At 39.7% G+C, this 18050-nt stretch overlaps 1 protein-coding gene across 1 annotated transcript in view; it reads right to left on the bottom strand.

Annotated features, from left to right (window-relative positions):
- The window catches only part of TYRO3 (TYRO3 protein tyrosine kinase), a 73835-nt gene that overhangs the window by 31121 nt on the left and 24664 nt on the right, over positions 1-18050 (bottom strand). Inside the window, exons 4-6 of the mRNA XM_083365878.1 lie at positions 17732-17902; positions 13490-13576; positions 5299-5414 (exon numbers count right to left, since the gene is read on the bottom strand). Coding sequence (XP_083222004.1) covers positions 5299-5414; positions 13490-13576; positions 17732-17902 — 374 coding nt within the window. The remainder of the gene's footprint in view (positions 1-5298; positions 5415-13489; positions 13577-17731; positions 17903-18050) is intronic.

The raw sequence follows: 18050 nt of genomic DNA, 5'->3' as shown, positions 1-18050 counted from the left end.
AGCCTGGAACTTAGAGAGATTAGCACTGTGTGCAGTGACAGATGGACGTGCACATTAGGAAGAATAGGCTGTACTTAGTACAAGCAGGCAGCATTCTAATGTGCAAGAGGAAATTCATTCTGATCTGTCAAGTGTCCCAAGAAAGCAGCAATAAACAAGATGCAGAGAGGGCTGCATGCAGGGAGTAGAGCGTAGTGCCATTAGCTCAAAGGGCTTTTTGGTTTCTTGAAAGTCGTAGATAAGAGGGCATTCTGCATCTCTAATGAAACAGAAGAAAATAGACAAATTACAGCCTCTACCTGGTTGTTCATGCTTTCAAAGTTACAGTTTTCTTTGTCCCTCAGGATTAAGTATAAGCGGCGGCCAAAAGCACCTAGAAAAATTGTGCTTAGCCCATGGCTCCGTCACAGGACTGAGTTGAATCTAAAAAAACCCAAGGCTTTAAAAATAACCATTCTCTTTTTCTTTCTTTCTTCCCCAGTTCTGTTTCTGTAACATCACTCAAACACCTTGTTCTGTCAGCTTGACTAGCCCTAATCATAGTTGTGTCCATGCAGTCACCACAAATCAATGTCTCAAGGGAGACATTTTTATCTTAATCATGCAATCACTCAAATATTGGAAGAAGGCTTTTTTTAAAATTTAAGAATACTGATTGCTATAACAACCCCCTGGAGAAGTCCAGGATAGCTACGTTAATCTATAGAGAGATGAGTCTGGTCATTTAGAATAAAGGATCTTGAATTCTCAGCTGAAATTCTCCTCTCTCCTTACAAATGCCCAGATTGAAGAACTAAATCCATAACAAATTTGCAGGCCTGAACTCATCTGTCGAGGCTGACTCATGGCTTTCCTCAGCAAGAAGTATAAAACATACTATTTACTTCAGTCTATATATATAGTATTTGCTTCAAGGATTGCAAAACGCCAGCCCAGCCATTTGGCTCAAAATCACAAGTAAACAGCTTCGTGCCAGACCAGAACATTTCCAAAACAAAACACAGGTGAAATTATCTTTCCTGCTTCTAGCCCACTGTACCCCATGAAAATTCCTGGTTTTTTTTTATAATGGCTTTATTAGCTCTTCAACAATAAATCTACTTAGCTGATTTTTCTGTCTCATTGGAAAGCTATTCTTGCCATTTCTTGCCTAGCCAATCAGAAGGATCTTTAGTCCTTTCCCATCATCTCAGTTGCTATTGAAAAAAGCCGTGCATTGGCACTAATAGTTTTTTTGTACTACTTGTGTTACGCTAAAGAGATAAAAATCACAGCTAAAAATGTTAAGCTCAAAATTAATCATAGTACTAAAAAAGAAGAAAATGGCTTGAATATTTTCTTGGGGGGGAAAAGACTGCTTCTAGCATGTGGATAGCTGAGTTGCTGCTGGAAGGGAAGAGTTAATTTTTACTTCCTCCTGGACTGCAATTGGTCTTCCAAAACTGTATTGTCAAAGAGGCTTGAAAAGCACTTTCTGTTGAGGACTATAGGAAGCTTTTCCAAACCTAACTCTTCGCGATCAGCATCTTTAGCAGTAGCGTCTACCATAAGCCATGATATCATGGGTGTGTAAGCTCATCATGTAAATTATGTACTTGCATCCCAATATCTGACACAAGTACATAAGTTGCAGCGATTGGTGGCCAACAGATCTAAATATATACTGTGTATACCTATATTTGTATATACCTATAAATTGGAGAAGGGCGGGATATAAATGGAATTAAAATAAATAAAATAAATAATAAATAAAAAAGGCTGAGCGCCAAAGAATTGAGGCCTTTGAACTATGGTGCTGGAGAAGACTCCTGCGGGTCCCTTGGACTGCCAGGCGATCAAACAGGTCAGTCCTAGAGATCATCAACCCTGACTGCTCTTTAGAAGGCCAGATCCTGAAGCTAAAACTCAAATACTTTGGCCACCTAATGAGAAGGAAGGACTCACTGGAGAAGAGCCTAATGCTGGGAAAGATTGAGGGCAATAGAAGAAGGGGACGACAGAGAATGAGGTGGCTGGATGGAGTCACTGAAGCAGTAGATGTGAACTTAAATGGACTCCAGAAGATGGTAGAGGACAGGAAGGCCTGGAGGAACATAGTCCATGGGGTTGCGATGGGTCAGACACGACTTTGCAGCTAACAACAACAATACCTATATTTGTATGATGCTATCATCAGACATTATCATTTACCAATCCTTTCTTCATTCTATGGTAAAACTTTTTCAGGCAATTTTTCAAGAATTCAAGAAATAGACATAGCAGAAATCTTCAATGCCTAAATAAGCTGTAGGAACTAGCAAATAAAATTTAATTGTCCAGTTTAAAAATCCAGGAAGAGTTACATTTATCATGCCAACTCAACAAGTTCAAGAGTAAGTCACTGGGAATAAGTGAGCTTTACAGGATTTCCCAGGCCTGAAAGGAAGGGATTTCACCCAACAGAAGACAGCTGAAAGGGATTTTCCCCTTGCATTTGTTTCAGAGTTAGGCAGCTCAGCATGGGGCTTTCAGACAAACCTTGTAAGTCTAAATGCAGATGAAAAATCCTTTGAAGAACGTGGCCTCAGACCATTTCAGTTTTAGAGCCTAACCAGTACTTTGAACCAAAATGAGAGTTCAATGGCAACCAGAGCAGCTAGTGAAAGTACCAGTGTCATCTGAACCCATTGTTACTTGGGTGACCAATGTGATGAAACAATAGAGTACTTACACCCTAGTAAGGCAAGTGAAGAGTTAAGTGAGAACGTCCTATAAGAGGACAGAAAGATAACAAACTGGAGAGATTCCTGTGCTGGCAAACCACGTAAAAAAAGAAAATAATTCTGACCATAAATGTGAAGTTCTGAACCTTTCAACAGAATAGAATAGAATAGAATAGAATAGAATAGAATAGAATAGAATAGAATAGAATAGAATAGAATAGAATAGAATAGAATAGAATAAACTTTATTGTCACTTTAAATGTACACTAATCAGCATACATGAAAGTGAAATTTCATTACATTCAGCCCTCAAAGAGTAACCACCTCCAATATATAAACATAACAAAAGATTATGCATATAACCATATACCACACATATATAACAAAGAGAAACAACACAGTCTAGTTCAGATGTATACATATACATGGCGAGAAAAAAGAATCCTGCAAATTTACAAGATGGATGGCATAAGGAACAAAGCTGTTGTAGAAGCTAGTAGTCCTGCTAGAAATACTTCTAAACCTCCTCCCAGAGGGGAGCAACAGAAACAGACTGTGAAGTGGGCGTGCAGGGTCTCTAACAATGCTTCGAGCTCTAAGCACATAGCACTTATAAGCAGTTCCTGAATAATGGAAAGTGAGCTTCCTATAATCTTCTCAGCTGTCCTTACCACCCTTTGTATGGAACTTCTATCTGAAGCACTGCTACCACCAAACCAAGCAGTGATGCAGTTTGTTAAAAAGCTTCAGTTGTGCCTCTGTAAAAAGTTGCCAGGACAGAAGGAGAAAAATGTGCACTCCTTATCCAATGCAGGAAAAGCAGACGTTGGTTTGCACGAAAACCAGCAGAATCATATAATCTATTCAAACAATGTGCTCTTGTTAAACAAAATGTTGAATGATCCACTGACAGTAAACAAAGAGACTGGCTATAATACTCCTCCCTGCCTACCACAAGAAGAACTAGAGAGGGGACAACCTCAGTATACTGTACAAGGTCTAAATTTATAATTTTGGAGTAGTGGCAACAGGATTTTGAATTTATGCCCCACAAAACTTTGCAGAATATAGGCAATTTCTGACCAAATAAATCTAGCCACTTTCTCATCAGCAGAAAATTCCAAAACATCTTCAAAAACAAACCCAGGTAGAGTAAATTACAGTAGTCCAACCTAAATGTTAAATCCATGCATAGACCTTCTCTAGACAGGACCACAGTTGGTAGAACAGATCATCTCAGAAAAAATAACTGCTATCACCAAGGTTATCTCAACATTAAAAACTTAGGAGAACTTCTACAATGTATATTTGAATTTTAGAAGAAATCTAACAACTGCAAATGTTATTTCACATGGTCTTCTTTCCTACAGACAGTATCTCCATGGTGTAAATTAAGTATCAGCTTCTTCATTTCAGAGTGAGTATAAGTATGAAAGGCATTCGTAGGTGTTGCTTTGGTCAACCCCAATTTTGGCTTTGACCTGCCCATTGCTGGAATGCAGCCACGGAATGAATGCACATCTTATGAGTGTATGTACTGTAAGCCTCAAAGTGAAAAAGATCTCCACCCTTGTTTTGCATGCTGCTTTTTCTTATTGTGGGGCCACACCCTCAGGATTTTGGCCCCTAGTATTTCTGCTTCAGGGACACCTGAAACTCAGTTTTGACAATAGCATATTGGAGAACTGTGTGAACTGGTTCAATCTGAGAAGCAATTACCACAATCAATTGTTCCAATGCATGATCAGGTTGCAAAGCCTGTTATTGCCTATTGTTCAGTGATTCCTGTTGGGACTGGCCTCAGAGTATTTGATGCTTGAGACATAGCAGGAGCAGGCACATGTTCCTCAGCCTTTCTGCAATATTCCCAACAACAACTGTACTTGAAGCAGAAAATCCCTTATGTTCTCTGTCTTCATCTGAAACTCAACACGAAATGGTTCGTTCGTGATTTATATATTTCTCCCTGGAGCTCCACAACAATATAGCTTCAGAAATGCCTTATAATGTTTCCTATGGAGTTATGGGCCAAATGTTTTCTCACTGACAAGAACTCTTACATCCAGGAATGTTCTTGTTCCTCCCCTTTCCTGCAGTATAGATTAGTTTTAAAGATATACCAATTCCAATTTGGCTCAGGGTCTCCTCTTCCAAGAAAGAGCTTCATGTCATCTGTCTATCTGCCTCTGTCCGTCCATCCATCCATCTCTCTCTCGCTCTCTCGCTCTCCCTTTCTCTCTCTCTCATCTATTTATCTTAGATTTTTTTTAATGCCACCTTTATTATTTTTATAAATAATTCAAGGTGGTGAACATTCCCAATACTCTTTCCTCCTCCTATTTTCCCCACAATAACTTCATTCTGATCCTTAGCATTTTATTAAAGGACTGGACACAGAATTAGAGGTCTGCTTGAATGCTGATTAGCTTTTTTACTAGTCTGCTGCTTGTGACAAAGTCAAGCAAATAACATTAGATTAAGTAATGGGGACTTCATAAAGAACAGTGGAAACCCATACTGGAAAACTAGTTCTGTCGTGTAAAACTAAGGTTTAGCAGTTTAGTTTGGAGAGGACATATATGTAATCGTTTCATACCTGTACTGTACAAGAATGTAGGGGGGAAAGGCCATCGAATCCTGGTTGCCAAATGACACTGGCATTGTTGCTGGTGATCTTAGTGACTGTCACATTGAGAAGTGGAAAAGGGATCCCTGAAACAGAAGGAAGATTTTTAACATATGCAAAACTGAGCAATTATTTACATAGAAATGTGCAAGTGCTACAGTCTGGGAATTTGGACAACATCCCTTAGAGGTGCTAATTGAGCTATGAATGAACAGAGGTAGCCTGCTCATGACATTATAAATCCCGATTAACACTGAATATCTTTTTTCCAAGTTGATGGTTAAACAGAAAATAATGAACATTTGTTGCTTTCAAAAACATTCTGTTATGGAATTTGAGAGTCAAGTGATAGTAGTCTGACATTTCTTAAACCTTTCGAGTAACATGGTTTTTTTTTTCCGGCACAGTACTACCTCCATGTCATACTTGCATGTGTCTCCTATAACACACACGCGCGCACACACACACACACACACACACACGCACACACACAAACAAACATTTTCTTCCATTCTGTTGTGTCCAACTCTTGGCGTGTCACTAGTACGTAGACAAATCCCTGCAGTTTTCTTGGCAAATCCTTGGCTGGCTTGCCGTTGCTTTCTTCCTAGGACTGGAAAAAGTGACTGGACCAAGGTCACCCAGGCGGCTTTATGCCTAAAATGGGCCTAGCACTCACATCTTTTGGTTCCTAATCTAATGATTTAATCACTACAGCAAACTAACTCTCATTACTTATATATTAGAATGCATTTAAATACTGGAAAAGAACAGGATTTAAAGAAAATCTACAGAAATTCAGAAAAGTTTGTTCAATTCTTATAAAAATGTTTCATGAAAATGCAAAATATGACATTTTAATCATTCACAATGCAGTTATTTACATTAATTCTGTTGAGATAATAGAGATAATCATCCCTTATAAAAACTTCTATCTCATTCCGAAGTTTATGAGGCTTGCAAAAATGTTGAGCATGTAATGAGATTTATCTGAGTGATACATCACCCAATATCAGAACAATATCACTTTCCCTTAGTCTCAGCAAACACAAAAGGGGATGCAATTGTTGCTGAAGTCATTGGAGTCACTAATGGTGCAGGCAAGCAAGTCTCATTTAGCTGGAAACCCTTAGTCCCCTGATTATGAGTCACAGTTGTTTGGGAAGTTCAATTACTGTAATTCCAATATTTTTAAGGTTGTATAAAAAAATCTGGCACCAACTGAAGCTTCCTTGTGCATGTATCTGTACTATTGTATGGAAGCAGCTTTGACCTTTTCCATATTTTCCTGCCCAACTTTCTATATTCTCCAAATTAGGTTGTGTAATTCTCCCTCCACTTCCCTGATCAAGTGAGAAGATCTTTTGACACAGCACCCAATAATAAACTTAATTTACTAAGGAGATTTGTTTCTGTGCTTATTTTATAGCCTTTTTCAAAACAGGTTATTTTTTTTCTGTTTACTATTCTACTATTATTGATTACAGCTTTAAAATAATTTACGCTCCATAGTTTGATTTCTCAATTTGTAATCCATTTCCCTTCTGATTTAGTTTTTGTTTTTTTATATGTAATATTGAGCAGTTTTGGCAACTGCCCAGAGAACTTACATTAGTTGGTGATTAGGAAAACAAATCACATTAACAGATAAGAAGTCTACACCCCAACCCTTTGCACTACTTCAGAATTTCCACAGCCTTCCTGAACCAACTTTATTCATGCGTTATATATGCATATGGCATTCAGTGTCTTCCCAACATCATGTGCTTTTAATTACGCTATTACTCAATATCTGACAACTTCAGAACAGAAACCACTGTTCAGGAACGGTTTCTCTGACACATCTGCAAATAATGCACCAAGGAGACTAGCTCAGGGGCAAGACACACAGAGTAGAACCTATCATTCTTGGCCCTTATTTTACTCATTTCTGCTGTATATAATTATGACATGCCTTACAAAAATCAATGTCCTCTACACATTAGTGACACTACACACTAAATATTGCAGATACTATTTCCAGAGGCTACCTATGGATATTATGAATACAAAAGCTTGCAACACAGAACCAAAAGAAGTTTGCAACTTCAGGAATGATACATCCCTCCAGGACCCTTTTGATTTAGATCATCCTGGACAATAGACTAAAAACTGCTACACCTCCTTGCTAATTACATTGCAAATGATGTTAGGAAACAACATGTCTTCACAGTTCAGTCTTGCTTGAAAAGGTTCCAGACATGCTCTTTCCATAAGTATTCTGAGATTAATATTTCTTTTTTTCATTAGTACTTTATTGCTGTTGCCATCGTGACATTCCTTGGCAATATTTCATTAAAAGTATATAGGAAGACAGGATAAATTTGAAATGAGATGAAGTCACAATTTGGATGAGTCTTATAATAAAACACATGTTTGAAAGGAAGATGAGAAAGTACAAGTAACTGTCAACGAACAGGAAAAGAAAGGGGGAACACATAGGAGCAGTTGCCTAATCATGACACTTTTTTTTGTAAACACTAGAAATAAAAAAGGGTAAAGATTTTGATGACACTGCTGGTTTGAGAAAACCATTTCCAAATTCTTCCTTGGTTTGTTGTCTTTTTAAATATAAATTCAAGCTGGTTGCCTCTCATTTCTCTTGTTCTGGCCCATTTTCCCCTAATTTACTCTCAAGCTCCTTGCTCTCCATATGTTCTCTCAGATACACCCCTTCACTGCTCCCGTCATCTCCTGTTCCCACTCATAGCTCAGTGGTTCCATTCATGTTGCCACTGATTCTTGAAACCAACTCCCACTCCTTCCTTGGCAAAGGCTTCCTCTTACCTTTAGATCATGCCTAGTAATTTGCTTGCCATTAGTTTCTAGAGCAGGAACTCCTCATACTTCGTTTACTTGCAGTGCTTTCAAATATCTTACCTCAAAGTTCTAAATAAATCTGAGAATTCAGTCCAAGCTAGAAACCTAAATCTAGCTTCTCCTTATCTCACCAAAGCTTCAAAGCTTAGAAGCATGAATTACTCATTTTTGGTTACTATTAATAAGAGGGGACTCGGTTCAAATCCTTGCTGGGCAGTCTGTTGCCTCAAAACAGAGACAGTGCAGTTTTCTGTTAAGAGTGGAAGAGTTAAAGAATTAAATAACATCGCCTGGATCAGGCCAGTTTCAAGAAATTTGGAATTCTTTCCCACAGTTATAGTGGGTCAAATCAATTAGAAAGTGGCATCTATAAATGAAATCAAGATTTTTTTCTTCTTCACTGTGATTTGTTGGAATCTAATGACCTGGTTTGAATGTAACACAGTGTCAGAATCCATTTATATCACATTCATAAATGTATGTTTAAAACATTATCCCCCCCCTTAAGGATTCCTCCATCTCCCGAGGAAGGAGGAGCATATGTGGATTCAACCTGCCTTAGGTTATTTCAAAGGCCAAGGGAAGCTTTTGAACTGGGGGGAACAAAAGGGAGGGTTAGAAAAGAAGATATCTGGCTTGTGTTTTCTTTTAATTCTGGAGAAGAAGAAGGCAATAACCCTAAAGATTAGAAGTTCCTTTTTTTCCCCACGAAAGGGATGACACAAAGTAGAAGGATGGGGGCTGACCAAATGGGGTTGAGGGAACGGGGGTTGAACCGGGTACCCTTTATAAAATTTCAGTTTGTAAAACAGTACTAAGTCCTGTCTTGTATTCCCACAACCAAGCATGTCCTAGTAAAGATTCCTTTTGGACTAGAACTGACTCCAAGAGTTTTTGTCTTCCTAAGACGTGGATTGGGGTGGGTCCTGACACACAGACTGTATAACACATAAATCTCCAAGGAGACTTCAAAATTGCAGTGCTGAAATTCAGCGATGCTTGAGCAAGATCCACAGGATTGTCTGGGATGCTACACATCCTCTTCACAACCTGTTTTCTTTATTATATAGGCATAGTGCTCTCTCTCTCTCTCTCTCTCTCTCTCTCTCTCTCTCTCTCTCTCTCAATAAAGGTTATCTCATTTTATCTCATTTCATCTAATTCAGCAATCAAATTATTGATTTTCAGCAGCAGTTTTGGAGATTTGGAACCACACAACCTCTGTGAGGGAAAAAATGCTCTCATTCTGACTCTGATGCCCACCTATCTCCAGAGCTGAGCAGGAAATTGCTCATTTCTTTGAGGCTCATCTTCTCAGCTTATGCCATCATTTCACTATAAGGCTTTTAATACCCGGCCAGGTTGAGAAGCTGAATTCCAGCTCTTGACGTAGAAGACAATGCCCATCCCAATATAACAGAAAGCCTGTTCAGGTCAGCACTGGCTTACAGCACCAAATATCCCTCCTTCCAAATCATTCTGTAAGTGTAAAGCTTTGCACAGGTGGAAGGTGGCCCAGGGGGCATCATATACCCTTCAGCTGGCACAGCATTAAGCAGTAATGGGTTGGTTCACAGATAATTCTAAACCAAGAAAACCTAAACAAATTACTGAACTATGGGTGAACCTCAGTATTTTCTTTCTTAGTGTCACTCTACACCTGCCCTTTTCAACCCATCAGTTCTGTATTTGACTTCCAACTTGGCCTTAACAAAAAGTACAACATACCAGCAATAATGCAAGATGGAAAATCACTACTGTGATTTTCTGTGTGGAAAGAGTTTCCTCCTTTAAATTTCTGGGAGTCTACCTCTGTGTAGATCTTACCTGGAAAGTTAATACAACCCAGGTGGCCAGAAAGGCCCAACAGAGACTCCACTTCCTCAGGGTCTTATGGAAGAACAGGGTAGAACAACGGCTAATGACCCTCTTTTACCGGTCTACTATAGAGAGCGTCCTCTCATACTGTATTGTGGTTTGGTATGCTGGTCTGGAGGAATGTTGTCCATAGGGTCGCGATGGGTCGGACACGACTTCGCAGCTAACAACAACAATGCTGGTCTGACAGCCGCAGATAGGAAAGTATTACAGAGGGTGGTGAGCACAGCACAAGACATTGTGGGCTGTCCCCTGACACCACTGGATGACATCGCCAGGGCTCGCTGCCTTGGAAGAGAGAGGAAAATTCTCAGGGATGACTCACACCCTGGACGGTCTCTCTTTACTCTCCTACCATCGGGTAGAGATATAGGAGTATAGCCAGCTGTACCAACAGGCTGAAGAACAGCTTTTATCCATGGGCTGTTAGGCTCTTGAATGGGAAATAATTTTATAAACTTTATGTATGATTGACTTGCGAGGCTGGTGTGTTGTGCAATTAGCTCACATGGTGTAATAAGATGGAGGGTTTGTTGTCACTGTGAGTTGGGGGTGGGGGCACGAAGGGAGGCTCAGCCAATCTCAATGTATACATGGTTGTACTTTGACAATAAAGGTTCATTCATACAAGTAGTGCTCACTTAACAACCTCAGTTGAACTAGGAATTTTGGTCACAAATCATTGTAGTTGCTATGCGGGTCGCCACCTGTCTTGAGTATATTTTATGACTATATTTACGCTGGTCAAAAAGCAGGTCATTGCAGTAGTTAAATGAACAATGTGGTTGTTAACCAAATCCATTCTCCCAAATAGGTGGTTTTTGTCAATTTCCGGCAAAAAATGGCAGAAACCAGAAAAAAGTTGCAAATTGTAGTTACATAACCCCAGGACACTGCAACCAGTTGTAAATGCAAGCCAAGTGCCAAGTGCAGGACATGTGACACATCACCCCCAGCAAGGGGTATGGGTATGTAGCAGTCATAACTCTGAGGAAGGGTTGTAAGTAACCTTTGGGGGACCTGCTGGAATTTCGAACATTCTTTAGGCCAGGGGTCCTCAACCTTGGCAACTTTAAGACTTGTGGACTTCAACTCACAGCCAGCTTTGCTGAGGAAAACTTGCATAGGCAATATAGAGTTTGAAGGCATGGAAGACAAAAAAATTGAGATAACCAATATGGGAATACAAAAGACAAATCAGGATCTGGACATGGGGCAGATGCAATCAGAAATTTTGGACAATGCCTTTTTTGGGATTTACAAAGTAGGTCGCTGTAGGAATGAAAGGTAAATTTAAATCGAGTAGAGCAAAAAGAAGGAATATAAAGTTGGATTATTTGACCAGGGATAAGCTATTTGTCTGATATTTCTGTTAACTTCTAATTAATTTTTTTGCTGAACTAAGATTAAAAAGATGATTTCTGGATTGCATATTGATAAAAGTTAGGTTATGGAGAGAACAGATTATTTTATATGTAATATTTAAAAAGGATGAAAAGTTAATAAATCAGCTTATTCACAATGTGATGAAGTTTGGAAGCTTCTTTATTCTTGCCTATGGTGCCTTTTTGTTTTCTTTTTTTTCTGTACCTTCTGGACCTTTTTTCTTCTAGCTTAGCTGTATTCGGTTCATTAAAAACTTCAATAAGACTATTTTTAAAAAGGAAAGAAATCAGATCTTCTCATTAATTCAACTTGTTCATAACAGTGTATTCTTATATATTCTATTTTGCATAACAAGGAATGCAGTTAACCAAGTTATCTAATAACAAGGAATGCAGTTAAACAGTTATCTAATTTCCCTGCCGTACAAAAGTAATAATTATTCTTAGCCTACACATTTAGTTTCTTGTTAAATAAGAGAACAAACTGGGAGGAGAAAAAGAATTACTTACTTTAGAAGCAAAACCTTGTTATGCTTTAAATGAAAGTTTAGTGCTGCGAAGTATAGAAAGATATAAAAGCAGTATTTTCCTGAAATGTAATTGTTCCAAGCAGTAGCCTGCACCTTTTAGTTTTCAATAGCTCATGAAAAGCCAGTTGATTTGAGCAAAAGGATGACGGGAGACACTTTGGCTGCCAAAACACCAAATCTACAGTACGTCTGCCAAAAAGGATGCTGTTCTCATTTACACATTGTAGACCAGACATGTCAAACACAAGGCCCGGGGGCCGGATCCGGCCCACAAAGTGGTTTCATGTGGCCCGCAAAGCCATCCTGGAAACAGTGAGGGAACGGCCCCCACTACCTTGGCCCTGGCCCAGAGACCCTCCTTCTGCCAGAGACCCTCAGATCTGTCCCACTCCTGCCCAGGCCCCCATAGTCACCCTTGATGCGAACGATGTAGAGCTGGCCACGCCCACCCAATAGGCCATATGCACTCTAGCCACGCCCACCCAGTAGGCCACGCCCACCCTGGCCATACCCACCCGGCCCCTTGAGGGCAACCGCAATGCTGATGCGGCCCTCAATGAAATTGAGTTTGACACCCCTGTTGTAGACGATGTCATGATCATCCATAGGAGAGACTAATGATGAAGCATGCATTGCACTGTTGTGACACCAACCACTTAATTGACTTTCTATATATAATGTCATGACACAAGAACAAAAGACTGGAGTTTGTGCTGTGACATCCTGACTCATATTCCATCATCTTACATTTTTATACCTGATGTCTATAGTTACAGCACCCTTTTCCTTCTAGAAAGACCTTTGATGCCCTAGCGCTAACCTTCCTAAGTTAAAACAAGGTTTGTTCCCTTGTATCTCATTCCTTTCTAGAGCTGCTGGTGGTTTATTTTTAATCAGCAAATTTTCCTGCTAAAGGGATTGGCCTGCATAAAAACATAGTGAATAATTTTTCTGAGTTTTATTTAATCTGTTGAGAGCATGAATAGTCAGCTAAGAAGTCACGTGTGAGGGTTGAGGGTAGCAGTTTTAAAAGGTGGAGAAAAAAAACTAGTGTTTTTTTAGTAGTTTAGATCAGGGATCTCTAACCTGTGGTCTGCGGCCCAGTACCGGTCTGTGGCCTGATGGCCACTGGGCCACGGGAATGGTTGGCGAGTGCCAGTGGTGCCGCACATGCTAGCAGCCCATTTGCGCATGCACACAGGTGCTAGCTGCCCCTTTGCTCATGCGTGCATGCACCAGTGCTACCACCAGCACTGCTGCAGGTGCGCACGGCCTACTTGTGCATGCGTGCAGATGCTAGCAGTGCCGCTGTGCATGGACCTGTTTGCGCACATGCACACACACACACACACACACACACACATTTCGCTACTCCTCCCTTTCCCTCTGGGCCACCAACCCAGAAAGGTTGGGGAGCTCTGGTTTAGATTACTTTTTCCCTTTTCCTGTGAGGGAATGTGCCTCTTTTCTATGTTTTCATATGTGGAAGGATAGGAACTGATTTCTCACCTTTAATCTGTACAATGGCCGTCCGAGATGAAGATAATCCCTTTATGTTGTGGGCTTCACAGGAGAAAACTGTACTTTGATTAATACCTAGAAATTGGTTGAGAAAAAAGAATACTGGAAAAAAAAACCTAGAAAACAATCTAAATATTTAATAACCTGTAAGTAGAATTTCACAGGTTTCACACATTGCTCAGATTTTATTAATACAACTCAAAAGACTGAACTGAAAGCAGAACAAAAATTATGTGGGTCAAAAGGTGTTTTGTGTACACGCTGGTATTATTTATTATTTGTTATAGTCACCCAATTCCAAAGGAGACTGGGTGGCATACAAAACCAAAAAATCCCAATGAAACAATTAAAACATAAAACTACATAGACTGGACTAAAATAATCTTAAAAGGAACACAACAGCCCCCCCACCTCCCACCCCCTAAGTTACACCGATACATGAATTCCAGGCCTGGAACCAAAGCTAGGTTTTAACAACTTTCTAGGATCCCAAAAGGGAAGGTACTGTACTGGGGGTGGGGGGGAAGAGAAGGCCATTCCAGATGCATGATGGAGAAAGCACGTTTCCTCAGTGAAGTGAATAATCTATTTCAAAGGCAAACTTACAACGGTTTCCAGGAAAGGGATCACAAACATAGTTTAACAAATTACTGTTTCTTTTCTAAATTTTGCAAATTTAGTTTCACAAAATGTGCACATGAATGATGACTATGTATCTAGGAGTATATCTTGGCTTTACTATTAGATTACAGAAATAAAAGCTGCAGAAGGAAAAGCTTTCAACTAGAAACAGCACACTAGCTGTTCAGAGCCATTTTCTATACAGCCTGGGAAGAAAGACAAACTTCTTTGAGAGTTGCGCTTTTAATCCACATTTTGGGCTGGATTTTATTGAGCCATGGCGGGCAGGGGTAAGAATGTAGGCTAATTCTGCTAACTGCCAGGGGTTCGATCCTCACCGGCTCAAGGTTGCGTCAGCCTTCCATCCTTCCGAGGTCGGTAAAATGAGGGCCCAGATTGTTGGGGGCAATATGCTGACTCTGTAAATTGCTTTTAGAGGTCTGCAAAGACCTATGAAGCGGTATATAAATCTAAGTGCTATTGCTTTATCTAGAGAGCAAAATATTTCATGCACATGTGAAGGAAGTTTTTTCCCCCCAACCCAGAATAGGTCAAATTAGGAGCATGGTTGAAAAACAAAATAAACTATGCCTTCAAATCAAAATGGAATTTCCACTTCATTTTGAGCTTGTAAAACTCCAGGTAATCATGCTTAAAGAGCAATCTGTAACTTATTTAAAGGAAGTTTTATATGATTCCATAAACAAGCTTCCTGGTAGTACAAAAATCCTGTAAAATGATCCCTCCATATCATAGGATGGAAGAACATCTAGGTAGTTTACAGGTAGTCCTGTATACATATATAATATAAGTATGTACGTATCTATATATGTATGTATTATAAATCAATTTAAAACTGCAGTTGCAAGACGCAGAATAAAAACCTTTAAAAATGCAAAAACAGTATCAACAACATATTTAAAAAATACCAATGAGGGTTGAGAAGAAACCCCATAAGAACTTAATAGCACAAGAACATCACACCTCACAGACCATCTAATCCCCAAACCCTGGAGCATACTGTATCTGGGTCTTCAGTGCTTTGAGAAAGGTCAGCAGGGTCAGGATTAATTCAGCCACAAAGAGTATGGTGTTCCAGAGGGCAGGGGCTGCTGTAGAAAAAGCCTGCTTCCAATGTCCCAGCAGATGGTATTTTTTAGGGTGTGCTCCTCCTGTCAGATTAGGTGGGATGGATAGAAACAACCAGTCCCTTACATAACTCTCCCCCCCCCGGCGCATCCTAACCATCAACCATGATTTACAAATTCCAATAGTTAAATCTGGAAAACCAAAAAACCTACATGATAGCTTAGTATTATACGTGAACAAATTACCAGCTCCCACAATAAAGATCACCAAGAACATGGGATGCATACTGAATCCAGAAGTTGAGAAGTTCTAAGTTCAGTGAACCCAATACCATTAGCCCCAACCTTCAATAAAGAGGTTATCCAAATGAGAGGTTCTGATAATTAACCATTAGCTTTACCGGTCCTACAATTATTTATGATAAAACAATGGGATGGAAGCCTAGCCAGTCAAAAAGGGAATGTTTCTTGGAATGTTTATTTTGTCCCAATGATAAGAAGCAAGGCCTCTCTCTGACTGGAGCTTAATGAGCAATCTCCCTCAGGCAAAAGCATTGACTTTTTGTTGTTTTTGCAGTTTTGTTCACATCTGGTTGGAAGCACAGAACTATTGTGACTGGGGAAATGTATTTTTAAGCTACGTGCAGAAGACTTAGAGGAGCAATGAGATTTTGAATGAGTTTATAAGCTTACTTTTCAATGTCCAATTTGCCCCACTGCACATATTTTTCATTTTGATTTTTGTAATTACTTGTGGCATTGCTTGTGAAAGAAACCCAACTGACACCGCTAAGTTTCCATTACTTAGAAAAGTGGGAGTGGGGAGCTTTGAGGAAAATACATCTGTGGAAACTGCTCCCTGGAGTTTTTAATCTCATTTTCAGCTTGTCTTATAGTACTCATTTCAAAATATGCTTAAGTCTGAATTGCAGCTGTGGCTGACTTTCAGGAAAGTACGGTGAACTGTCCAAACTTGTCTGGAGCAATCTTTATATTACTTTTACAAAAGCTGAAGTTAACAAGCCAGGAGTAGATAAAAAGACGAATGAAGAGATGTCAACAAGTTTTAAAAGCTTCTTACAAAACCTCAGAGTTAACTGATTAAACAAGGAAAACATTCTTGTTGCTCTTTCAGACAACACCCAGCATGTCCCCAATATCTTCTAGGTATAAAGGTAAAGGTAAAGGTTCCCCCGCACATGCGTGCTAGTCGTTTCCGACTCTAGGGGCCGGTGCTCATCTCCGTTTCAAAGCCGAAGAGCCAGCGCTTGTCCGAGGACATCTCTGTGGTCATGTGGCCGGCATGACTAGACACCAAAGGCGCACGGAACGCTGTTACCTTCCCACCGGAGCGGTCCCTATTTTTCTACTTGCATTTTTACGTGCTTTCGAACTGCTAGGTTGGCAGAAGCTGGGATGAGTAACATCCCAGGTATAGGAGGATATAAACAGAAAAGCCAGACTGTGCCCTGAAAAGGTAATCAACTTTTTAATATAAATCAGTGTAATCACTGAAAGCGTTGCCTCTTCCCACCCCACTGTCTTCCTGGCCTATTATTACTTTCTTTTAGCATTTCTGTGCTCTTCACTGCTGATGCCAGGCTTTTTTCCCTCCCTCATATGCGATGCCAGGCTTTTTTCCCTTCCTCATATGCCTTTGTTCTTGTATGCCTAAGGAACTATAACTTTTTATAAGATCTTAGTAGATTCATCTGATCCTTTCACTTCCTCCTTAGTGTTTGTGCAGAACAGGCAATGAAAAAGGCATGTTAGGGCTTAGTTAAGGGCTTTCCAACCACATATATATATATACACACACACACACCTGTTTGAGGAAGCAATACTTCCTTTCAGTTTTAAGATAAATATCAACAGGAAATTCTCCTTTGCAGGTCTCCTATTTTCTCTTAAATCTAGAATGTCTTTTATTTGCTCCTAAACGTAGGTAAAATATTCACTACAGATATATCTTTAAATTTGTCTTGAAGATCTCAAAGTTCTCGGTGGCAATTGTTTAATCTCCATCGTATTAACTTTTGTGGTATTATTATTTTTTTTTGAACATCGAAAGTAATAAAGAAATCCAAGGATTTTTACAACATTCCATCAACTGCACATGATTTTTCAGGGTGGGCCATTTCCCCAACATTGTAACTTCAATCCTGTTTTCTTTCACCTACTACAAGCTGGTGTACGTAGTGGGCTTTTGATATTTTGTAGAAAACAGAAGCATTTATACAAGCCATTACAAACAATAAACAATTTTTTTTGGGGGGGGGGGGGAAATCTTGCCAAAAAAATACTGGGATGTAAGGAGAGAGAAATGTACACTTGTTTTTTAATTATCTCAGAAATTTTAGAAACTGTTGTAGTTGTTGTTGTTTTCCCTCTTTTTAACATACCTGACACAAAATTCTTACACTGGGTCAGAAACTGGGTATTATCGTTGTTTATACCTTTGCCCCATTAGCCATCCTACTCCTGTATGGATAGTTTTATTTATCAGAGGAAGAAGTCTTACCTGACACATTTAGTGTGGAGGGAGAGATGTCTGGATGTCCAAGCCTGGAATCACCCATCCACCAGACAATTGTCACTGGCTCAGGTGGTCCTACAGCAGCACAGGCCATCTGGAAAGGTGCACCAGGGATAACTGACTGGTCTTTTGGCTCAACAGTGAAATAAGGAACACCTTGAATAATAAAATGGGAGACTTTTGCATGTTATGAGCTGAAACAGATGCATTTAATTCCTTCTTAGCAGTTTATATTTAACAAAGCACTAACTTCTTTTGCTCTCGCCGAATATGTTTTGATATTTATGGCCAGTTTTGTCATTTT

This window comes from Vipera ursinii, assembly GCF_947247035.1.
Source record: "Vipera ursinii genome assembly, chromosome: 1".
NCBI lineage: Eukaryota > Metazoa > Chordata > Lepidosauria > Squamata > Viperidae > Vipera > Vipera ursinii.
Note: the sequence above shows the minus strand (reverse complement) of the source record. Positions and strands in the feature narration are given on the sequence as shown.